Raw genomic sequence first — 25954 nt, forward strand, 5'->3', positions numbered from 1 at the left:
CTACATGACATTTTATTTGAATTCTTAAGATATTAAAATTTGATTATTAATTAGTATGTATGAACCTCGGTTTTATTAAATACGTAAGTAATTGTCATTTTTCTTCTGTTGCTAGATGATAATTAAAACGTTAAGGAATAGTTTTAAATTACGTTTTCTATTAAATTAAATAAATGTTTTAAAATGATTATTTTCAAAACCTCCAATAACCCTGCTAGGCCATCTCGGTGGCTGATGTAGTCTCCCGAATTTGGATGTAACATCTAGGTCGAGTTGGGTAGGTTACAATAGTAGGTGGAGTGAATTCCTCAAGTGACCTTTCGATTCGCCATGTGTCCTCATTCATGGGGAGGTATAATAATATTAGGTTAAAGATGTTGATTATTGTTGAATGTTTTTCTCTATGTCTCTCAAGTAGTAGTATATGTATATTTATATGAAATGAATATTGTTCATTGGCATGATGTACTAAATAGGTAAGCCTCATGCATATAGATACATATCCTCCTTTAGACTAAACACGTGTTCATAACGTCTTATGTGAACTTGGCTTGTACGTGTAACCCCGTGGGAAAGCGAGCTCGACCTAGCCTGGCTTGCGAGCCAATCAAGGGAGCTCAACCTGCGAGCCTATCCTGTGACCAGATCAACCGAGCCCAACCTACAAGCCTGGCCAGCGAGCCAATCTTACAAGCTTATTACAATCTAGCCCAAATCCATTTGTGTTTTGGCCGGTGATGGTAATTATCCTAACAACTATTTTGACCAAGAAATCCATGGAATAAAGTTGCCCGGGAATGCAAAGTTAGGAGAAGGAAAACCAGAGGCATGCTTTAGTTTTTACTCGTGGAGAAGCTCTTCAAACCATTGGTATGCATGAAGACAGTTCATTGGAAGAAGAGCTGGATGGAGAAATTTATGGTAATGTGGTGAAAGTTTAGTTTGCCAAGCTAAACTGATTTTCGTGTCAAAATTTTCATATGGCACGTCTGATCCTCCTGAAATACTTAATCCATGATTCTTCCGAATATGTAACTGGTAACATTTCCATTGTTGATACATTGCCAGGTATACCCATATTTTCTTCGCTTTGAAGCTCTTATTAGAATACTAAAATATTTGTAGTATTCCTTGATAGGAGTCTACCAGAATAATAGGCTTTGCAGTAACTCCTTAAACAATAGCTAAAGCCATCATTTCATGCAAGATTGTAAACAAGGATGAAAGTCATCTAATCCTTCCTTGTTTTTCACCCTGTATACTGGCGACCTGTATAAATATTTAGCCAGCACAAACGAAATAAAAGCAATCATATAACATAACATGACATGTATAAATATTTCTGCCTCCGCATGAAACCACAGTTTATCAAATCAGATATTCGTCTAAATCTTGAAACTTTAGCTAGAGATCAGTAATTGGTTAAGAACACATTTTAAAACTTGAACAAGTTTTTATGAACCTTCAATACTAGTCTACATGTCAGAGAAATTCTGCTCATTGTTCTATTCACAGTCTTGCTATCTTCACTTCTAATCACTTCGGCTTCACTTGAGATAGACCCGGACAAAGCGGACAAAGCTTCAATTCCATTTACAACCTGGAAAGAGAACCGTGATAAAATGATACTTGGCTATGAAAAATTGTTTATTGATACATCTGAGCCAATTTATTAGAGGTAAAATTCTTTTTCACCTGTCGAATACAATTTCATTTCTTACCTTATCCAATCGATGTACTGCATTATCTTCAATACCATGCAAGTAATCTGTAGTCATAAGAACAGAATTCTCATATTTATATTTCCTTTTCTGAAAGGTAATAAAGACATATCCTATAAACAACACAACTGAAAGCAGCCTAGGACATCAACTTTCCTGAATATGCATCATCCTTGAAGATCAATAAACTGCGAGGCATCAACAGGACGGAAAAGGGTTGATGTTTATCCAGCCCATCATTTCCTTCAATTTCCGCAGCCTTCACATCAGAAGTTTTATCTACTACACTTTCCATCACCGTACTTTTGCATGAATTTAATCTTGAATGAGGAGTGAAGTCCATCACAACAGGTGATCCTAGAGACAGGATTGCTACAACAGGGTAATAAGCTGGCCCATCCTGGTGTGGCTGTAAAACAGATAATTTCAGTACTAAAAATTTGATATAGACCATAGAGAGTATCTTCTTTTCTTGGAGGGGGAAAGAGCAATAGAAAATTTTTCCTAATCCCATCATAAAATATGATACCAAGAAACTGACACGGTAGCATGATATTCATTTACTACAAATGAAAAAGGAGATATCTAAGAGTAGTAATCGGAATTTAATATCAGTTTTCTAAACATTAAGAGTGTGCTTGGTTGAGTAGAAAAGTAGAATGATGGAAAGAAATAGTGGGAAAATAGAAAAAGAATAAATTTTGAGTGTACTTGATAGAAAAGTGAGAGGAAAGAAAATAAGAGAGATGGCCATTTTCCCTCCTCATAAATAAAAGTAAATTATTTCATATTGGAATGATAAGTGGAGATAAAATGAAAGAGACGTATAGTGATGCATTTTTCACAAGTTTCATTTCATTTTCTTTCCCCTTATTTTTCAATTCCACCAAGAAAAAAAAAGAAAGAAAATCATTTTTTTTTCTTTCCCCTTATTCTTTCCTACTAAGCACGCTAATGGAAAGAAATAATATATTTTTCTACTCTTTAAATTTTTCATGTTTCCAATTTTCTTTGCACTCTACCAAACAAAAAGTAAGCATTTCTGAAAAGCTTCGGGAGAACGTGTTATGTTAGAGTAAAGTAATTTTATTACAAAAAGGAAAAACCCATTTACATACAAACAAGAAAAAAGCCAGTACAAACCATTATTCCTTGGTTTGGAAGGTATTCATTGATAAGAACATGGTTGATTGCTGAAGGAAAAAGTCCTGATTCTTCACATATTCTTTTTGTAATCTTAGCTAGCCAAGGTGGCACTACAAACAACAAACAAAAAAGGAAGGCATAGTTAAACTTGCCACCAACAACACAAAACCTAGTCTCAAAGCCTATCCGAGATGGGGAAAATGAAAAAACAAAAAAAAAAATTCTACAGCTTAGAAATGGCGTGCAGAGTGCAAATAATCTACTTACAATCTTGTGACAGAAGACCCTTTTCATGAACAACACCGCCTGTCAATGTCAAAAAAATAGGAATGCAGTCCATCAGAAGAAGAAACAGAACGCCATCTTTACTTTTTCCATAATATGCATCTAGCTTTCAGAGATTTTAAAAGTGAGTTAGAATAAAGTATTTTAACAAACCCCAATTCTGGAGTCTCCTATTCTTCAAAGATTTCCACTTTGATATAGGTGCTTGGTAAATCTGTGTGTCAATAGAAAATGGGATCAATGAATTTAGCTTTGGAACAATCATAAAGAGAAAAGAAAGAAAACAACAATCATAAATACATTATTTAGGAGCCGAGCTTGCTCAGAATCTGTGATGAAGTCAGGGATGTAGAACAATGTTGGCAAATCCCCAACAATGAAGTTATTCAAATTTTCTGTTCTCGCCATTCTCCTACAACCGACATTGCTAGTTAGTTAAAATAGAATCCAGAAATCAGCCAAAACAAAACAGGTCAAGCAAAACTAACACACAGCAACCAAAATTTTTTAGGCTGATCAGATTATAATTGGGTTTATCTTCTTTTCTTTTTCTTCTTTTTTTTTTTTTTGGATTATCAATTTCATTGAAAACAAGAGCAAACTCCCATTACCCTTTATCTATATTTTACATAAGAAGTATGAAAGATGTTTATACACAAAAGCAGGTGCCCTTCTGAACTGATTTTTCTTACATCATGGTGCATCCTATACTCGTTAATATACTTTTGGTCATAAAAAAGGAATGCATAGATATCAAATTTACTTCATGTTTTAGGTTCTTCTCTAATGGATATATATTAAATCTAAACAGAGAATGGTAAAGATGACAGAGAAATTAATAAAATAAGCATAAAACCAAAAGAAGTAAAGACGAGGACTTTGATATATTTAATCTTAGATTAAAGTTTCACCTGTAGAATAGTAGAAGGTTGCAGAGGATGAAAGGATTGCTTGCAGTTGCAGCACTCGTACTCGTACACGCCTTTAGACGCAAGCTCCAGCCCTTCTCCGTGCCAATTTTGCCCCAAAAAAGACAACATCTATTTTCATCAATTGGGACCAGAACAACCCAATTTCATTACTCATATTAACTTATTAGCAATCTAACCTCTATACAAATATCATTTTAATCCGGTATTTAATTTTTCATAGTAATTGATTATTTTTTTAAAATTTTAATATAGTTTTAATAATTTTATATTTTTAAAAATTAAATTAATTAATTGTTGCCGTGGATGTCACTCCTAATAAGTTGCACCCCTCTTTTTGTGAAACCTATCTTTTATTATAACTTGTTTTGTTTTTTTATTTATTTATTATTTTTATTTAGATCCGAGATTTCGAGGAAGGAAGAACGAAACTAAAGGAGGATTATCCAAAAAAGGAGTTCACAACCCGTAAATATAAAATGTTGGTGCAAGTGCTATAGAGGATAACATTTGTGTAAATAGATGAGATAGAAGTTGACGGGAGTGATTATACCGGCACTAATGCATTGGATCTTATTAGAATTCCTAATGTAAGTATGCTTGGACAAGAGTAATATTTAGATGGTTAACCTCTTGGAAAGTCCTCGTGTTGCATTACTCTTGTTGCGATGTAAATCTTTTACTATTACTTGTTTAGATTCGAAGTACTAAGGAAGGAAGAATAAAACAAAAGGATGGTTCAGAAGAGGAGATCACAGTCCATCAAAGTAAAATGTTGGTACAAGTGTGATAAATGATAATTGTTATGTAAATAGATTGTGTAAAAGGTGATGAGTGCGATCTTACCAGCACTAATGCATTGAATCACATTAAAATTTCACAATCAAGTGTGCTTGGGCGAGAGTAATATTAGGATGAGTAACCTTTTGAACAGTTTTCATGTCGCACCCTTTTGTTTGGAAAATGGATCTTTTATTATTAATTGTTTTGTTTATTTGTTTATTATTTTTATTCAAATTTGAGGTTTCAAAGGAAAGAAAAATGAAAAGGAAGGATGATGGTCCAAAAGAAGAATCCATAATTTGTAAAGGTAAAATGTTGGTGCAAGTGTAATAAACGATAACTTTTATTTAAATAGATGATGCAGAAGTTAACAGGTGCGACAATACTAGCACAAATAGATTGGATCCATATAAATTCCATAGTTAAGTGTGCTTGAACGGAAGTAGTATTTGGATGGATTATCTCTTAAGAAGTTCTCGTGTTGCACCTCATTTTTTACGAGATAAATATTTTGTTATTACTTGTTTTATTTTTAAATAATTATTATTATTTTTACTCAAATTTGAGGTTACGGAAAAGGAAGAATGAAATAGAAGAAGGACGATGAAGAAGAGAAGTTCACAACCTATAAAAATAAAATGTTGGTGCAAGTGGGATAAAAAGTAACCTTTATGCAAGAAGGTATTGGGAGGCGTATGGCACTTATGGGCGGAGGCTCATGCCATCCTTGTTGATTTACAATTTGCTCATAAATTTGGGTATTGCTTGTGCACACTTAATTCCCTTCGCATGTATTTAACTTGATTGGGAATGAGTCGAAAACATAAATTTATTTGTTGCAGTATGTAGGCCGAAAGAGCAGCCTTGGTTGATTGGGCTTAACTATCATCGGTTTGGACTACCCCCGAATTTCATGACATTGTAATTCACATGGTTGATAAAACTGCCCTTTGCCACATTTTACTAGAAAGAAAAACTTAGCTATGGTTGTTAAAGCACCGACTCTTGAATCAACGAAACCGAAAGCAGTGGTTGCTTTGTCCAAGTTATTTGCGAAAGACTTTCATGTCCACAATGTTTTTCATTTATTTTGGACTTGGATTATATATGCAAGGTTGCAGCTAATAGAGGGCAAATGCAAGGGAAACCCCAGAACTGAAGTGGACACCGTTAAATTTAATGTTAATTTGGTTGGCCTAGATGATGACGCCACAGTTCACTACACCGCACCAGTTTGTTTTTCACAATTCCAAATCCAAACCCAAACCCAAATTTTCTTCTCCTTGTAGCTAGATCGGTTCTACACTGTTTCAGATTGGAATATTAAATATTTACATGGTATGTGAAAATTAAAATTAAGAAGAAACACAGAGCACCGCAGCAAAACCAACATGCAATACCCAATTTATATTTGATTTCATAATTATTTGCAACTACAGTGAGAGAAAACAACAAAATATATATGTCGAATCTAGATTCTCCTCGGAATATACATGCATTACATGCGTTTTAGATCACACAGAGGAGGAGATATCCAAGTCTGGCATCTTAGACGGTGAAAATGCGAGGAAAAGGAGAGCCAGCATCATCACAACTGGGATTAAGAGAAGGACGAAGGGCGGAGGCGGCAATGGCGGCAACACCAGAGGCAGCACCAAAAGAAGCACAGCGAACACGGCCAAGAGCATGATTCGGCTTTAAGCTCCACCTCATGAAAATGTTGCATGGAGCAGGAGACGGCGGCCGAGGGGCAGGACCAGACCGCCAGGGGTTGATGGTTTATGTTTTTAAAGAGAAAAGAGCGTTTGGGGGAGAGGAGCAATATTTGTTGATAGGTGATGGTATGTAAGATGGGAAATCTGAAGTCCGTTTTAGGACGCGCACAGCGCACACGCTACATGTCCTGATTCACCCAATGCCAAACGTCTCAGTAAATTAAATCACTACCTACAAATGCTACGCTTCCTTTTACATAACCGCAATTTTAAGCCAAATTTCTTTTATGGGGGATAAACTGCAATTTTATTATTTGATAGGGACTTTTTTTTTTTTTTGGTCTGCTCTCTAGATTTACTACCATAAAAACAAATCATGCCACTAGACTAGAGCTGTCACTGTTGTTTAAATTCACGATGTGAGTTTTTGGGGTCAACACCAACTATCCTTAAGCCAATATATATATATATTTGATTCACAAATAAATTGTTATACATAGATTCATCTAAAACTTCATATAATGGATTCGGATTCCTTTTAATCTTATATTTTTATTTACTTTTTAATTATAAAAATTATTCCAAAACTCATTTTAATATTTTTTGAAGTTACAATTATAATTAATATATTTATATAACAGTAATCACAATTAAATAATGCAAAACATCAACAAAATCACAATTATAATTCACATGTCCGTACAATTATGACTAGTTAATGCACAAACAAATATATTAATAATCGAAATATATACAAATATGGAACTCATGTGTTTTGATTTAAACAAAAAAAAGCTAGGTATTAAAAACCCACAATGATATTTATACATGGTGGGAGTCGACCTAGTATCACAAAGTTTCTACTTTGCCATCAAAGCAATACTACCACATTGACAAAAGAAATTTAATATTAAACTAAACATCAAAGGTTAAGCGACTTAGACATAAGCAATAAATTCTTTCATTATCTAAATTTGTTTCAATACAATTGTGAAATAATTCTAATATTAAAATATAATTTAAATTTTATATATTATATATTGAAAGTTTTAGAACCATACTTGCAAGCAAATTGAATAATGTCAATTATTTTTAGCACTTATGAAGAACAATAAAGAATACAACAATATGTTTGTGCAGTTTAGTTTGCATACATCAACGAGACCTTAGTAGTGAGGTAATACATTATCTTAGTACAAGTAGTTACAAACACAAACTTTCACAAAAATAGGATCTCACTTTGTACTAAGATCTAGACAAGTCCCCTCTAAATTTACTCCTTTGACAATATAGGATAAAAACCAAGTAACACACTTGATTTTACACTTGTGCATACAAGTCTTCTCAATTTATAATGAAATGAGACTTGCTAACATACTAGATAAATGACAATCAATTTTCCAACAAAACAACAAGATAATAAGCTAAAACAATAATGAATTCGGATTCTTTTTAATTTTAAAATTTTATGTACTTTTAATTATAAAAATCATTCAAAAAATAATTTTAATATTTTTAAGTTACAATTATATTTAATATATCTATATAACAATAATAACAATTGATTAGTGCAATACATAAACAAAATCACAAGTACGATTGATACATCCGTACAATTATGACTAGAATCAACCAATGCAATTTCATGCACAAATAGACATATTAATAATCAACGTATATACATATATGGAACGCACGTGTTAAGATTTAAATAAAAAAAAACTACGTATTGGAAACGCACAAATGATATTTATGCATGGTGGGAGTCAACCTGGTATCACAAAATTTCTACTTTGCCATCAAACCAAGACCACATTGACAAAAGAATTTTAACATTAAAATAAACATCAAAGGTTAAGCGACTTAGACATAAGCAAGAAATTCTTTCATTATCTAAATTTTTTTAATACAATCGTTGAATAATTCTATTAGTAAAATATAAGTTAAATATTATGTATTATATTTTGAAAGTTCTAAAATGATACTTGCAAGCAAATTGAATAAGACCAACTATTTTCGACACTGATGATGAACAATAAAGAACAATAAAGAACACAACAATATGTTTGCGTATTTTGGTTTCCATACATCAGCAAAGCCTTAGTTCTGATATAATCTATTTTCTTAATACTTTGTACAACAAGTAGTTACAAACACTAAGTCTCATAAAAATAGGATTACACTTTTGTTCCTAAGATCTAGACAAGCCCTCTCTAAATTTCCTCCCTGAAAATATAGGATAAAAATCAAGTAACACACTTGATTTTACACTTAGTGCAATCTAAATAAACATTCATCACTAAACAGAAATAAGTGCTCTCAAATCAGTATATAACCTATACAAGTCTTCTCAATTTATAATAAAATTAGACTTGCTAACATACTAGATCAGTGACAATCAATCTTCCAACTAAAACAATAAGATAATCAGCTCTAAGAATAATGGAATCGGATTCTTTCTAGTTTAAAATTTTTATTTACTTTTAATTATAAAAATGACTCTAAATATCATTTTAATATTTTTTGAAGTTACAACTATAATTAATATACTTATATACCAATAATCACAATTAATTAGTGTAATACATAAACAAAATCACAAATATAATCAATACATCCGTACAATTATGACTAGAATCAACCAAAGCAATTTAATGCACAAACAAACATATTAATAATAACGCATATGTTTTGATTTAAATAAATAAATAAATAACTACGTATTGAAAACCCACAAATAATATTTATGCATGGTGGCAGTTGACCTGGAATCACAAAGTTTCTACTTTGCCATCAAACCAAAACCACATTGACAAAAGAATTTTAATATTAAAATAAACATTAAAGGTTAAGCGACTTAGACATAAGCAAGAAATTCTTTTATTATCTAAATTTGTTTCAATACAATCGTGGACTAATTTTATTAGTAAAATATAATTTAAATATTATATATTATATTTTGAAAGTCCTACAATAATACTTGCAAGCAAATTGAGTAGTATCAACTATTTTCGGCACTAATGAAGAATAATAAAGAGCATAACAATACGTTTGTGTATTTTAGTTTGCATACATCAACAAGGCCTTTGCAATGAGATAATCCATCGTCTTAGCACTTTGTACAAAAAATAGTTACAAATACAAACTTTCACAAAAATAGGATTTCACTTTTGTACCTAAGATGAAGACAAGTACCCTCTAAATTTCATCACTAAAAATATAGGATAAAAATCAAGTAACACACTAGATTTTACACTAAGTGCATATTAAATAAACATTCCTCAATAAACAGAAATAAGTGTTCTCAAATCAGTACATAACTTATACAAGTCTTCTCAATTTATAATGAAATGAGACTTGCTAACATACTAGATAAATGACAATCAATCTTCCAACTAAAACAACAAGATAATTAGCTCTAAGAATAATGGATTCGGATTCTTTTTTGTTTTAAATTTTTATTTACTTTTAATTATAAAAATCATTCTAAAAATAATTTTAATATTTTTTGAAGTTACAATTATAATTAATATATCTATATAACAATAATCACAATTAATTAGTGCAATACATAACCAAAATCAAAAGTTCAATCAAAACATCCGTACAATTATGGCTACAATCAACCAATGGAATTTAATGCACAAACAGACATATTAATAATCAATGAATATACAGATATAGAACACACGTGTTGAGATTTAAATAAAAAAAATTACGTATTAAAAACCCACAAATGATATTTATGCATGGTGGGAGTCGACCAGTTATCACAAAGTTTCTATTTTACCATCTAACCAAGACCATTGACAAAAGAATTTTAATATTAAAATAAACATCAAAGGTTAAGCTACTTAGACATAACCAAGAAATTCTTCCATTACCTAAATTTGTTTCACTACAATCGTTGAATAATTCTACTGGTAAAATTTAATTTAAATATTATATATTATATTTTGAAAGTTCTAAACCGGTAGTCGCAAGCAAATTGAGTAGTGCCAACTATTTTCGACAATGATGAAGAATAAAAAACACAACAATATGTTTGCGCAGTTTAGTTTCATACATTAGCGAGGTCTTAGCAGTGAGATAATCCATTATCTTAGCACTTTATACAACAAGTAGTTACAAACACTAACTCTCACGAAAATAGGATCACTTTTGTACCTGAGATCTAGACAAATCTCCTCTAAATTTCCTCCCTGAAAATATAGGATAAAAACCAAGTAACATACTTGATTCTACACTTAGTGAACTCTAAATAAGCTTTCCTCACTAAATAAAAATAAGTGCTCTCAAATTAGTATATAACCTATACAAGTATTTTCAATTTATAATGAAATAAGACTTGTTATCATACTAGATCAATGACAATCAATCTTCCAACTAAAACAACAAGATCAGCTCTAACAATAATGGGATTCGGAATCTTTTTTATTTTAAATTTTTATTTACTTTTAATCTGAACACAGTTAATCTGAACAGGAGTTACTACCAACTCACCACCAGCCATACCCTTGTTTTATTTACATAGTTCATCTCAGTTGTATTAAGAAACAATGAAGAGTTCAGTCATTGCTTGGAGGCTCACCTTCAAAACTCAAAAGTTGGCCAACATTGCAAATCAGTTTAGGTTAAATCAAAACGACTCCATGCAAAAAGTGTTGAATTTTTCATATTTAATAAAGGAAATATTTAGAATGTTCCATAACCAGTTCAGTTTATAGGGGCCGGAGTCAATAAAAATATCAACTAAATCACAAAAATGCAAATTCTTACTAGGAGAACCAAACAGAATTTTCAAGGCCTTAAATTTTCCAACAGAAAACGAAGGTAGCATTTCAGTAAAAAATAATTTTCCTCCAAAATCATTAGCTTCTCCAATAAGCTGAATATTCATTCCAGGAGTCAGGAAGCATGCAAATGACTGCCCAGCATTACAACTAATAAATCTATGGACAACAATAAAACTATTTTAGCTTGCATGAATCAGGATTACTTATAGCACTCACATCAGCTATTCAGAATTCAGATCTAACGTTAAATTAAGCTTCCCTGCAAATCCAGTGTCCCCATATATTTCTTTGCAATCACACCTGCTACAAGACCACAAGCAGCACCGTCAACATTGTATATTTTTAGAGTCTTGTGTACCTCTTTCTCCTTTTCAATTGCAGCAGAGATCTGTAAAGAATTAAAGAAAACTTTTTATGCTGGATACTGGTAGCAACTCATACTACAGATGATGTAGAATAAATTAAACTCAATTCACATTCTTCATAACGTAATTTAAATATCAAAATCCATCTTATCACTTTGTTACCTTATTTCGCAATTTTGTATTTATATCAACCAATTTAGTTCCTATTGTGGTATCCAACCTAAACCAATTGGCAACAAGTGGAACAGCCTGATATGAGCATAAAGGCTACAATAAACAATAAACTCATGACTTAACCAACGTCTGGTAAGCTGATAATAGCAATTAACAATCTAACATGCAGGTCAAATACTAACAACTGAACAAAGGGGCCTAGCATGTGAACGAACAAATAAGGGCAACAAACAACATGACCAACGACCTACAGAACCACCTAGGCTCATATACCATCTTAGTATCCAACCTAAAAATCAATTAATAATAGGTGAAGAGGGAAACTCTAATCGCAAGCCAAACAAGTCGGAAACCTCACTAACGTAGGAAAGTACCACTTAGAATATGTTACAGGGCAAAGTCTGATAAAAATTTTTATGTCTTTCCATGTCAAAACTAAAGGTCTTTTCTGAACTCAAAACTAGTTTATTGCATGTTGAAAGATGTCGATACTTTCCATCTAGACCTCTTAACAAACCTTATGCCTGAGCTTAGTAGTGTTTTTTATTCAGATAGCAACTTAGCATAAGGATTATTAACAGAAACAGCCACATGCAAATTTGATTCTAGAGTTCATGGCCAAATCATTAGTGGACAGGTCTTATTGTAAAACTTTGCAACTATGATTAGACTGAGATCCTTAACTTGAAAATTTTCTTGGAGTCTAGAACTGCAAATTTGTTACCAAGGAAGTGCAAATACTGGCACAGGATAAGGGCTCAAGTATGATATCATATGGACATAACATGACAACTTTTAAGAATTTAGGATAGACTTGAAATGGTACCTTAACAGAAGAATGTATTTTACTTAATTAACTATAGAGTAATATATCTTTAAAATAATCATTTTTTCATAAATAGTTATTAAGGTAGATTTATGATCAAGAAAACATCTTTGTAAATAGACTTAATAGCCTTCAAGGTGGACACTTCAAAGATATTAAAACATACATCTTTGTAAATAGACTTAATAGCCTTCAAGGTGGACACTTCAAAGATATTAAAACATAATGCCATGAGCCGACAGCTATATGTGATTATGAGTTTTCAAGATCATAAGAGTTCCTTGTTTCGTTACTCAAGTACCCCTTCTCTCTTGCAAAGCGACTGACTTCTACAATTACCCTTCTTCTCTTTTCTAACCCAGCTGTGGACCACTATCAGTTCCCCACCTCCATTCTTCTATGATTTAAGTCTCAAATTAAAATTATCTGAGATAAAAGTGGCCATGGAAGTCAAGACACCTAAGCCACAATACTTTGATCCCTTTATTTTGTACTATTTCTTACACCTTTCTGGTGAAAGGTGGTACCATTTCCATTTTTGCTTCAAGTGTTACCCCTCCCTTTTTTGTGTTTTATATTTCTGCAAGGATAACCACGTTTGCACAAATTTTTACAAATTTTATAATTTTTTTTCAATATTCTGCCAAGTTAAATGCATACCTGGGCACTTTGAAAGCATGGATGCATAGAACATAGACACAACACCAGTATACACGGGGTTGAGGCATAGCCATTCATACACAATAAGATGACACAACTAGAGAAGTAAAACCTGTAGAAACAAGATAAAACAAATTAAAAAGACATTTGAAATAGAAAGGACTACTGGAAAATCTTTTTGTTGACTATATCTCATAAGGTGGGCCACTTAATATCCCAGTCAAGAACAAAGTCATTGATCATGAATATGAAATTACTTATATATGGGTACAGTATTATAAGCATATATACCAACAAAATTTTACATTAATAATCAGTCATCCAAGCATTACCTCAGGATCAGAAAGTAAAGTATCATCGAGAACAGGATGATTAGAGTGAACTTCTTGATTCATGATTTCAGTACTGCTACATTTGGCAATTCAACACTCTACAAAGCAAAGACAGTTCTCATATTGTGCGTAGAAGAAAATAAGCATAGTTACCGGAAAACACTCATGTAATGACAGCATGTGTTGACTTAAATACATACCGATGAGATATAATCCAGATCAAGATGTTGGGTTTTTTACTACGGAGATATCTGGTGGTTCTAATAAATCTGTTTGTCCAATCATATCATCCAACTTCTCATTATCCAATTGTGCTAAGATACCACGCCTCTGAGCAAAATAAAATTTATTCTATTAGAGTGGGATGAATGCAGTAAAGTAAATGTGAGCATGATAACTAAAATGAAGTCAAAATTGCGAAAATTGCAAGGGGAAATCTCATCAGAAATATTATGGATTACCTCCTCTGCAACATATAAAAGAAATTAACAAGGTCACCAAACACACCAGGAATCTGTGCTCGAAGTTCTTCTTGCTAAAGTTAAATTAATATACATATTATAATAATAACAAAAGGTATGGACAATAATTTACATAAAATCACAAGGAATTATAGCATAATGAAAAGGGTTTCCTAATACCTGACTGACAACAACAACTGAACAGTTATTTTTGTGGCAAATGCAAGCTTTAACACATCAAGTGGCAACCATTGCCATAGAACCAAATCCTTGCTCACGAGCACCCATTGCTGCAGCTATTAGAAAATCAACTCCACCTGTAAAACCTCTATCAATTCTAAGAATTACCATCTCTAATGAGTGTCTGCAAAAGATCAGCAGTGTAACATTGTTCTTATCAAATGATAAGTAAATTTTCATGATTTAATTTGGTAGAATAAAAAAATCTGAGGGTCTGTGAAAATAAATCTATTTTGCAAAATTTATTTCCAGAAAGTCAATTTTTGCAAAACAAATGGACCCTGTATCAAGTTCAATAAGATACTAAAAGCATACAAGATTATATGAGCTTAAAGTTTTTCTCTTATGATTTCAAATCTAAACAGACTCAAGCTTCAATCTTTGACTTAAAACATGTAGACAAGTAGCTGCTTTACTCTACAAACAATTGCAGAAGATCAATGAACACAAGGCCCTAATTTTCACAGTATTTATAACAAATAAAACAAGACCAAGACATGCTTTTTATGGATATCTGAATCTGGGATCATTGCAATGACTAGAAAGCTTAAGCGGGGCCCAACAGAAACCCATTATTCCTCCAAAAAAGAAAGGTTGAGTTGAATGCATACCTCAGACAAATAACATTATCTAGTGGAGCAAAAATATTTGTGCTAGAGCTGGAATAGGGTGATGAAAATGTTGATTTAAGTGGAAGAGTTAAAGAAATATGGAATACAGATTTTCATAATTTAGTGCTTTGTTGTTGCCCGAAGCCAGAAGATTTTCCCATCATTCCTGCAGGCTGGATTCCTTATGGAACAAGCCAAATATCTAGAACTTCAAAGTGAATTGGATTCAAGCTACATTAAAATTGGATTTAAGAAGAGAAATAAACTGAAACCTTTAGTATAACCTAAATAACATAGTTCAACCAGTTGTATCATTTACAATAATACATTAACCACCATTTGCTAGATAAACTTAGTCACATGCAAAACAAAAATTTCATACAAGAGTTTAAGACAGATGCAAGTAGCTATCAATTGTTTTTAACTCTTGATGGAATCATCTCTTGTCCGTTTCCAATGAAGTCTAAGCACGGTGGCTTAGCAGCTCCATAATAAAAAAAAGCCATCATTTTCGACAACTCATCTGCAGTTCGAATGGCTGAAAAAACAGAAGATTACAGGTTCATGTAATCAATAACAAAAAAGATGCAAGAAGCTGATATTGCTACTGTTACATTAAGCAAGTACCTTGCTCACGGTATAAAATTTTCCCAGCTTTAGTGAATATTATTTCTGGGAAGACTGACACTTTTAGAGCAGAGGCCAAAGCATCCTCGACTATAGCATCAACTGCTACACACTGACAAGAGGAAAGATAAATTAGGATCAACAATTTAAAGAAATGCAACCATATCAGAAACAATAACATAGATATCGTACTCTTGGTGAAGGCAGCCTGCAATTCCATATGATGTGCACAGCTTTCTCCAGCTCGTCCCAAACTCTTTCATTTTCTTTTGGCCTGCAGATTATCCGTATTTTTAAAGGAGATGATTATTTATTGCAACTCAATTATTGTGTTTCTATTAGTATATTGAATGCTGAAAAGGTGAAGAATTAAGAAAAGCAACCTTTTGTAACGGTTATGGACAAGAATGATTAAAGGACTAATGTCCTTGAATACAGTCTCTTCCCACTGAGCAATCTTAATATCTTTGATTGGACGAATATAGTTATCGTCTTGCCACACTACTTCCTTCTCACTATCATAATCATCATCGTCATCGTTTCCCTTCTTGGCATTCTTGATAGTGATCTTATCAAAGAATTGACCCAGGTTGAAACCCCAGCCATCAGCGTCTTCGGGCCAATTTGGATCATCATCATCTACAACCAGCGGATAATCAGCCAGGAGTTTTTGCATCTTGTTCAACTTTTCAGCAGGGTCAATCTCCTCCTGAATTTCAGGATGGTTACTGATAACTTCCCTGATCTTGGCTCTCCATTCACGTCGCTCATCAGCATCAAAAGGATACGAATCGTCCATCCGACCCTTTTTAGTTGATGACTCATCGTCATCATCGTCACTGTCACTTAATTCCTGTCCCATAAACTTTTTTCCAAATTTTTCTACCATCCCGTATGCTCTTACTCCATTTCTTATGGAACTTGGATTCTGCATTATCTAACAATTAGTAACTAGAAAGGTGAATTTGACCTTAGGAAATTTATTCCGGAAAAAAAAAGGTGGGGGGGGTGGGGCGGGGCAGTTTGCACATACATACCGAAGAAGGCATCTTAAGTAAATTTGAACGTAAGGGCTTCAGTTTATTCTGTTTTGGAGGAGACATCCAATATTGAATATGGATCGAGTGTTGCAATGCCATTTCTTTCAATTCTGTGAAACCTTTACCAAATTTATCACTGCAAAAAGAAAAAAATACACACTTTCAAATGCTTGCATGGAAGCAACCGAAATTAGAAATTAATAAGCCTACTTAATGTCACCAGTTTCATCATCCGAATCCAATCTTTTTCTCTCTTCCTTTGAAAAAACTAAAACCCTCCGCTAAACCACAGAAGATGGCATGGGGTTGTAGCTGTATTTGTAGATAAGATCACCCATTGATGGGCTTCCTTACATTAAACAGAATGCCCACTTCTTATTCGCTAAAGAACTTGGGCCAGTAATGCTTCTTTTACATTTAGCCTCAGACAGATGGGAGTGGAAATTCACACATGGCATGGGGTTGTAGCTGTATTTGTAGATAAGATCACCCATTGATGGGCTTCCTTACATTAAACAGAATGCCCACTTCTTATTCGCTAAAGAACTTGGGCCAGTAATGCTTCTTTTACATTTAGCCTCAGACAGATGGGAGTGGAAATTCACACACGTTAGGGTCTTTCGCGGTTTCAAATGGCGACGAATCGGCAAATGCCAAACCGCAGCAAACGGGCCACTATACCACGCTATTCTCTTTGTCGCGATAATACTCCTTCCGTTCAAACTAGAGAAATTCCCATCCTAAAAAATACAAACAAAAAAATCCCACATCCAAGCACAAAAATCAGAATCCACTAATTAGATAAACAATTATAAAGAAAAGGAAAATAAAAAGTGGGGATTCAGAAAATAATTTATAGATGTTCTGCTGTTAAAATTACAGTGATTACCAATTTACCATGTTAAATTATCATGTGGTATTATTTTATGAAGACACGATGATTTAAAAAAAAATTGCATGTTGAATAATCATTGATTAGCTTAGCAATTCATTAAAGATGTATTTTTGAGAAAAATAAAATAATTTAAGCGATGCCATTAAGAAAACACATTAATTCTGGTTCTTCAAACACTTATATGTATTTTCATAAAAAAATATATATTAATAGTTCAAAAATCATATTAGACATAAGTACCAAACATGACATTAACTCACATTTTAATAATAATCAACACTTAATTTCACATGCTATATTTAAAATTTAGAAATATGGAGCACAATTAATTTAATTTCATAATTAGTTTGCTATTATATTTTATTTTTAGTAAGCATTTATTATTAGAAATTGAAGTTATTAAATATAATATAATTCTAGTAGCAATATTTTGAAGCTCTACAGATGAGAAAAAGATAAAAGTTGAGAAATCCATCAAGTTTAAGTTGGAGAGAACTGAAAGAAGTTCGGAGTCTTAATCATCCGCCAATCATAATAATAACACCTCAATAAGAAACACTGCCTTTTTCTTTTCTTTTTTTTTGCCAAAAGCGCGCACACATACATGCGCACCATCATGTCATATGATCCCTCTTCAGTGACTTAGAAAGTTTGAGATCTTCAAAAAATGCAATGCTAACATCTCCAAAAGGAATATGGCACTCCACCGTAGCATCTTCAAAACCTTCAACAAAAGCCATTTTCTCATGATGTTCCGTGCTTGTCCTCAGAATCTTGAGGTGCCCACTTATAGAAGTATATGAACTGTATTACTATCTGCAAAATGCGATAAGGTTGTACAAAGTGTAGGAACATACCACTAGGCTTTGTTACGATGCCAAACTTGGGTATGGATCTAAGAAGGGGTATGCTCATTTTTTCTTTTTCAAAATTCTCTTGTATTTGGAGCATCATCACCCCATACCCAAACATGAGTGTTGCACTCATATGCTTCAAGAAAAATGAAAATTTGGAGTAACATAACAATCAGGTGACTGCAGCAAATAGCAACTCAACTAACGAGGAGAAACAAAAAAGCAACTTTAGAGAGATCTAAACATTAAAATGCACTGCTGAACAAAAAGAACCAACATCTTCTATTAAATGACTCTACAAAACACATCGATTAAGAACAGTTAAGATGAATGAAACCATAACCATCCTTAATAAGGATACGAAAGTATCAAGCAGAACACATCCTCCTGCATCCACCAACCATGGTAAATTTGGTCTGATTCTAAACCAATCCATGCTTCTCACAAGTATGCTATTATAGAGAAAGAAAAATAGGAAGGGAAAGAAAAACTGGGACGAGTCAATCTCAATAAAAAGGCCAATATGACTCAAATTAAGTCAAATTGTAATGATGAGTAGCTACCTTGCAACATATGTAGAGTTTCCAACCAAAGCAAAGATAAACATAAAAGGGTTAAGTCCCTGCATGCATGGAAGAACATGTCATTCAAGATTCAGCCCCTCCATATAAATTGACATAATTACAATATTTCCCCACCCTCCCTCCCTCTCTTCCTCAGGCAGGGTTCCTCTTCCGCCTTTGTTTTCAGTTTTTCAGTTTTTTAATTTGGGTGGCATCAATAAGGAGCTATATTTCAAGTGCCATGCATGTGCTGCTAGCTTCCAAAGCAATTCTTTATTTCAACAGGCTAACCAGCATATGACAAAAGCCTTTAACTTCTTAAAAGCTTTATAATAAAAAAATCTTCTTAAATCTAAAAATGAGCTCTAGAGGCAAAATGTTTAAGTTCTAACATGGAACTTTAGAGTAATGAAAAGCGCACAAAGGAATTGGACAAAGTTTTTGGGCAGAAAAAGATATTTATTCTAACTAGTTTTAATACAAAAGCACTTCCCAAAATATAAATAAATAACCTCCATTTCAGAGAACAACACCGATCAAAACCAAACAAAATGTCAATAAACTGCAATGTTTGTTCCAGTGCATTAAACAACCATACCCAAATCCATGCTCGTGCATGACCATTTAGAACTAAAATATTTAAAGAATGTACTTACCTCTACATTGCCTCTTTCAATCTGCAAAATTGATCACGAAAATTACATTAAATTCAACAAGACAAATATAAGATATGCTAGTTGTCAGCATAAAACAAACAGTTGCTCATACTTTTATTAAAAATATGCTTTGTGAGAAAATAACATTCTATTGGCGCATGCCATATAATTGTTATAAGAGAGAATATCAGTGAACTCTGCTTGGAGAAACATATTAATGATACTTGAACTTGTCAAACCATTCAGCTGACAGAATTAAACTTCTAATAAGAACTTGTTGATTCTTATAACTCACCGAAGATTACAATGTGATCTACTTAAACCCAGAGTTTCAGAATTACAGAAAATTGAGTCAAATTAAACTATCATGAAAATTGTGACAATTAAAAAGTGATACGTTATTATGTTTGGCTAAATCTATAGTTTTAACTGGAACACCCTTTGCTGTGTCAAACTTTAGTTTCAAGAGGTAGTAAGTGGATGGCATGTACTTGAGCAGTTTCTCTTGCAAGGGAAAGGTAGGGCTAAGAACAAGGGTATCCCAAGTAATAATGTAAGCTTTTAGGCTAGGTTGGACCTAAACGACTATGCATAAGAACCATGTTATAAACTTCTAACACAAGTTCAATCAAACAGTGTAGTTCAAAGTTCAAAGGATTCGAATCACGTAAACAAAAAGAATATTTAGCATTTAAAACCTTCCATGTAGTGTAAGCATGAAAAGCTTTACTAGTTATGTCAGTGTGAACCTTACATTTAAGCAAATTTGGGGAAGGCGTCCACCCATGTAAATAGCTGCCATTGCCCAACCAAGAAAAGTTCCAACCTTGCTGCCTCCTTCAAAACCATTGTCTCCTAATGATACAGCATTTGCCTGAAATCCAAATTACAAATAATTCAGTAGTTATTGATACTTCTTCTCCTCATTAAAGTTATTTAAGAAACCAATATGAATTCAATCTAAATTGAAGAAAAAGAGCATAAAAACAAGAGATAGAGCCAATAAGCATTCAAAAATGTAGCTTTTCCAGTCCCTATCCCTAGAACATGATAGCATCCACTTTAAGTGCTTATCCATAACAAAAATGAATACCAAATTTTGACATGCAAGAAGTCAAATAAAATACATCACACAGGAGGTATAAGCTAAATAATGGTTAACAAACATGTTGAATAGAGGACCAGGAGAAACTGGTGACAAATTATAAATTACCTAAAATGGTTTACAATCTGGCCATAAGTGTAAGTTTGCTATTCTAGCAAATGGTTGCACATAGAGCAATTTCATTGCAGATTGAACCTACCTGGAGGAGCTTTCTTCCTGTTTTAATCACAAATCCTTGATTTATTTTCTCATTCCCTATGTAAACTTTACTCACGGCTGAGAGCTGGAAATTAAATAAGCTGATGAACATTACTGCAGACACCTGAAACAAAAAAGGAAGAAGAAGAGACAATCTGTATATTATGTTCCTTTAGGACATTTTGGGATGTTAGTTCTCTAAGTTACGCTATAATCACCAAGCATAACAATGATTTGGTGCTTGAAGGAGGGGTAGATTGTTTGGCAACATATGCACTGAGCAATGGCTCTTCAACTAAATTTCCTGAATGAGGAGAGGTCATTCTTTGTGCAAGAAGGGATCCGGCTGTTGGAGTATGACTACTTGATAGAGATCTTGCTGACCTAACACATAAATAACAAAGAAACAGAAAATTATTAAATAATAATAGTATGAAGGGCATAGCAAAATATGTAGGGTTTATTTTCCCTCAACCGATCGATGTGACACACATCTTCAGATAGTTCAATTCATTAAATATCCTATAGATCACAGTAAACTTGGTTCTCATCACCTTAGGATCTCAAGAAAGAAAAAAAGAGAGAAAACTCGCCATAAGTTTATCTTAGTCCATGAAGCATGCATGCCTCTATCAGTTGCGTTTTCTTCATAATAACTATTTATGGCATAAATGGAATTTAACTAATATTTCTATTTAGAACTGCACAGCTATAGTAATGTGGTTAAACCAATTCCAAGTCCTTGATTGATGGAAATTCCATCTCTTTATTGGGTGGAGGAACCAATTCTAAGTTAGTGGCGCCAACAAATTTAAAAAGAATCAGAATACAGACACAAATAAATAAATGAAAAAGAACCAAATTGTGTATTCCTCATTTTATAGAAAATACAGGTAATATGAGAGCTGTAAGGTAAATACTAATTACCTGTAGTATAATTCTCTGCCAGGAGAACTCTTTGGAAGGGGAATAGGAGAACTTGATCTGTCAACATCAGTAAGTTGTTTCACACGAAAATTGCTAATGCTTTTTCCAATCTTGTCCACTCCCTCAGGTTGGTACTCTTTCGAATCCTACACGTGAAACACATTGGGGAATTCTGGAGTGTAGCATATCAAAGAAAAACAAAATATATAAAAAACGATAATCAAAAGTCAAAATTCAATAAAGAACTTTTAATACTACTGCAAATGCTTTCAGTGGTTATTCTTACGTTTCCTTTAATTCGTAGGAAACTAAAAAAAGGTGTGGGAAAGAGATCTCCACAACCATATTGAAGGTAAAGAAAAAGTTACTTAGACTTGATCCATCAAGTTAAGACTTTCAAACAGCAAAAATGGAACATACCAAGTACAAAATCAGCGCATAATTTGTATACTCAAATCCACCATCTGAAAGGATTACAGATTTGGCTACTCAAATCCACTATCTAAATATGCTTATTTCCAAAATAAAAAATGCAAAAGTTTATGCCTGTGGACAGTATCATACCTTGACATACAAGGTCAAATGCCTTGCAAGCTTAAGTATTAAATTTCAAAATGATCCGATCTTGAATTGTGTTAATCATATCAAGTATAATGAAATATAATAATATCTTTTTTCTAAAAACCAGAATTAAATATAATAATAAATTAATTATGCTACGTGCCTCAAATTCTTAGAACAACCTCTTAGTGGATGATGCCATATTAAGATATATCCTAAATGTGCTGTCCAAACACAAATCTATTAGTAGAAAAGGTAAGGAAATTTGTTCTCAAAAGCTAGGCTGAACAAACAACAAACTGAAGTACTTGGACAAGTTAAGACCACAAAAAGAATGCTTTAAATTCTCCTGATACAAAAGTTTATCATTTCCATTCATTCTTTTCCTCCTTTCTTTTATGGATTTCCAGTAAACTTGAGTACTATTAGTTTCCATTGATATTGATTTTTAATAAAATGAAAACAAGTCTTACCTTTATGCTTCTTAACTTGCTAAAGCAATAAAATCCATTTAGACACATAACTCCATAAAAGACCATACTCTTTTTTCTCTAACTTTTGACTTAATCAAATTAAAAGACTAAATACGGGGTCTTGTATATCATTTAAATACAGCCCGAAATACCACACAAGTTGGTTTTCTTTGAATGAAAACTCTCAGTCCTCTGTGCTGCACACTATGTACTGTAATAGCTTGTTTCCTTTATTAGGTTCACTAGTTTCCAGAGTGCAGAGGTTTAACTTATTTGACTCTGAACAGGGATGAATGGTAACATAAACTTTTCCAAGAAAAATAAATTTTAATGTCTAACCTTGTTGCACATATTATTGTACTTTAATCGAGGATAAATGTGACCATAGTATACAGCTTGTGCTGCCAGAATTAAGGTAGTCATTGTATACAACTGCAGTTTGACATCATTGCAAGAAGCCCACGTAAGTCCATAGTTGAAAACATTAGAAAAATAAAATAAACGAACGACATTCTGAATGTAGAAAATGTTCTTACAACTGCCATGTAGTATTGGGTTGGAAGCTGCAAAGAGAAGCAAAAAAGTTTTAGCAAACCGGTTGTAATTTGTAACAAAATCCCCCATAGAAAATAAAAATAATTATTTTCATTTTAACTCGTGAAAATTCATTCTTAACTATAGTTTAATACGAGAAAGTTTTTCGAAATAAGAAAACATTGTTCCTAATCTGAAACGCCTTTTAGCAATGAGTACATGTTTTACGATTTTCATGAGTTATGCTTTTTACTTTTTGGTATTAAACAAATGCATTTATCAAAGAGAATCTAAAAGTGATAAGAAATCACTTTTTACGTGAAACAAGCATTTTGTCAGTTTTAAATAAATACAAGGTATAACTAGCATTTAGAAAGCAAAAGTGAGTAATGAAAGTAACAATCAAGCACATTCTTTTATGTGAAGAAAGTAGACATTGTCAGTGAATCTCAAAGTCATAAAGGTAATGCAATGAAAGGAAAGAGTGTTAAAGTAACAAAAAAGTTGTTTCGTTTGAGAAGCACAAGAACCAGGCAATAAAAGAGGTAGGTCAGTAATAATCTATCAAAATAAATGGTAAGGTCATCAACTCCTACCAGACATATCATTTTTCTATTGGTATTGCCAGTTCATTTCAATGTACTGTCATGATTCTATCACTAAGTTAGAAAATTTGTTTATACATTTATATAAAAATATCACATGAATAAGATCAATTAGATTTCAAATATAAAATATTTATAAATTGTATTAAATAAATTTCAAAATTTGACCTTATTTTCTTTTTTAAGCCTTAAATAAAATTTTAAATTTATTTGCTTTTTTACCAGCTGCTACATCATATTTCGAATGGTAGGGGCTGAATTTATCGGAAGACACCGATACAAACTGGAATTCATACCGGAACAAAAAGTTAAGTTGGATGTTCTGGTGAATTACCGGAACAAGACATTCCGGCCGTTTTGGTACAGAATTGACTTCTCTGATAGATAGACACAGTAACATCAGACAGGGATACAGGGGGAAAAAACAAAGAGGATACTAAAAATAACAAAAAAATAATAATCCAGAAGCAAACATGTAACTTACAAACAAAATATAAATAATTAGCGTGTCAACAATCAAGATATATATAAATCTTAAATAACACATGAATCAGTAGATTAAAAAGAAAAAAGAAAAAAAGAAGCACTCACCGTAGCAGGCTCAAGAACACAACCGAAAAGATTGAAAAGATCCCTGGAAAGAGAAGGTACATCAAGTTAGAGAAACACAAATGGTGATAAATTGCATTTGGTAAAATAGGGAAAGGATAAAGTGAGAAAAAGAATATGCACCCAATAATCCAAGTTATCAAGAAACCGAGGGAGAGGCCTTCAACGGATTTCTCCTTATAGTTGGTGATAATCTGAGGGATTTCAGCGACGCCCCAACTTAGTACACTGATCAACCCCAAGCCAAACGAAACTTGGTCTCTCGGGCTGCAAATACAGTCGTCTAAGTAAACTCTCGCCCATTCCCAGCATTCCCCACTTGTCCCGCACGTCGCCATTGTCTTTGCCTCTGCTTCTGCCTCAACCTATTATCTCTTACTTGATATATAACGCAAACTAGTATTTATTCATCAAATCGCGCCTTCTTTGGAAAATTTCCTTTTCGGTACAAACGTCTTCTTAGGAATGAATTAACTACTAACAAATCAAATAAGACAAGTGGATTGACGAGATGAGATTAGAAAGAAAATCACGGGTCTTAGATGAGCCTCACTGAGATAATACAGAAGAAAGGTCTGGGTTGTTGTCTTTACATTGGTTTCATATATGTATATATATATTAAAAAAGCGGGTAGGAGTCGGGCACTTTTATCTTGCTCATATCCTTTTCTACCGCTAGTTTCCAGCCTCTGCAACTCACTCCCTTAATACTTTCTATTATTAATTTTTTATTTTAACAAAACATAAAAAATATTTAAAAATAAAAATCTAAGAAATAAAATAAAAAAGTATTAGATTTAAAATTATTTTTTAAAATTTTTAAACAAACACGTCTTTTTCGTTATTTTCCATTTTGCATGAGGAAAATAAAAATCACGTTTATTTCCTTAAACCAAATAATGCCTTGGGTCTCCTGAATTAAATTAACTTTTGCATAGTATTGCAGTTAAAATTCAAAGTAATGATGACTAAAATGGTCTAAACTTATCCAAGGTCTTAAAAAGCCATGATTTCAGCTCTAGAAATGTGTTAAAAGCTAGTTTGGCATTATTGTACAAAAAGTTGTAGTTAGAAAAAATATTATTTATTAATTTCAAGTATTTAATATTATTGTCAAAAATTATGATTAAAAGTGTTTATTTTAGATAATCCATTGGAAAGTAAAAAATCTATATAATAACAATTACAATGACTATTAAGTAATTTAAATTAAATATATAAGCTATATATTAGATATTAATAATATAATGATAAATATTATTA

General features: G+C 32.7%; 3 protein-coding genes and 1 long non-coding RNA gene across 5 annotated transcripts; 1 reads left to right on the forward strand and 3 right to left on the reverse strand.

The window, feature by feature from the left end:
• Positions 1-1314: 1314 nt before the first annotated feature.
• Positions 1315-4227, reverse strand: LOC107889373 (alpha-ketoglutarate-dependent dioxygenase alkB homolog 6). Its single transcript, XM_016813771.2, has 8 exons — positions 4064-4227; positions 3453-3564; positions 3306-3366; positions 3135-3173; positions 2865-2977; positions 1878-2130; positions 1722-1768; positions 1315-1600 (listed from the first exon to the last, which is right to left on the reverse strand). The coding sequence occupies exons 2-8, from the start codon at positions 3558-3560 to the stop codon at positions 1436-1438; spliced, it is 786 nt and encodes a 261-aa protein (XP_016669260.1). The 5' UTR covers positions 3561-3564; positions 4064-4227; the 3' UTR covers positions 1315-1435.
• A 393-nt stretch (positions 4228-4620) lies between these two features.
• LOC121206163 (uncharacterized) lies at positions 4621-7178 on the forward strand. Its single transcript, XR_005901151.1, has 3 exons — positions 4621-4671; positions 5432-5622; positions 5707-7178. It is a non-coding gene; the product is annotated as an uncharacterized lncRNA (long non-coding RNA).
• An 8123-nt stretch (positions 7179-15301) lies between these two features.
• On the reverse strand, positions 15302-17155 carry LOC107889374 (thioredoxin-like fold domain-containing protein MRL7L, chloroplastic). 2 transcript variants are annotated; one of them, XM_016813774.2, is made up of 6 exons: positions 16932-17155; positions 16709-16847; positions 16055-16599; positions 15864-15945; positions 15672-15783; positions 15302-15582 (listed from the first exon to the last, which is right to left on the reverse strand). In XM_016813774.2, exons 2-6 carry the CDS (start codon positions 16808-16810, stop codon positions 15455-15457), a joined length of 969 nt encoding a protein of 322 aa, XP_016669263.1. In that variant the 5' UTR covers positions 16811-16847; positions 16932-17155; the 3' UTR covers positions 15302-15454. The 2 variants fall into 2 exon arrangements, with proteins under 2 accessions (XP_016669263.1, XP_016669262.1); XM_016813773.2 differs by having other exon boundaries at positions 16922-17155.
• Positions 17156-18068: 913 nt separating this feature from the next.
• LOC107889375 (probable vacuolar amino acid transporter YPQ3) lies at positions 18069-25370 on the reverse strand. Its single transcript, XM_016813775.2, has 12 exons — positions 24815-25370; positions 24674-24716; positions 23480-23506; positions 23283-23375; positions 21910-22055; positions 21201-21366; positions 20984-21106; positions 20434-20553; positions 19680-19700; positions 19024-19082; positions 18822-18912; positions 18069-18422 (listed from the first exon to the last, which is right to left on the reverse strand). The coding sequence occupies exons 1-12, from the start codon at positions 25027-25029 to the stop codon at positions 18351-18353; spliced, it is 1176 nt and encodes a 391-aa protein (XP_016669264.1). The 5' UTR covers positions 25030-25370; the 3' UTR covers positions 18069-18350.
• Positions 25371-25954: the final 584 nt, after the last annotated feature.

This window comes from Gossypium hirsutum, chromosome A09, assembly GCF_007990345.1.
Source record: "Gossypium hirsutum isolate 1008001.06 chromosome A09, Gossypium_hirsutum_v2.1, whole genome shotgun sequence".
Classification (NCBI taxonomy): domain Eukaryota; kingdom Viridiplantae; phylum Streptophyta; class Magnoliopsida; order Malvales; family Malvaceae; genus Gossypium; species Gossypium hirsutum.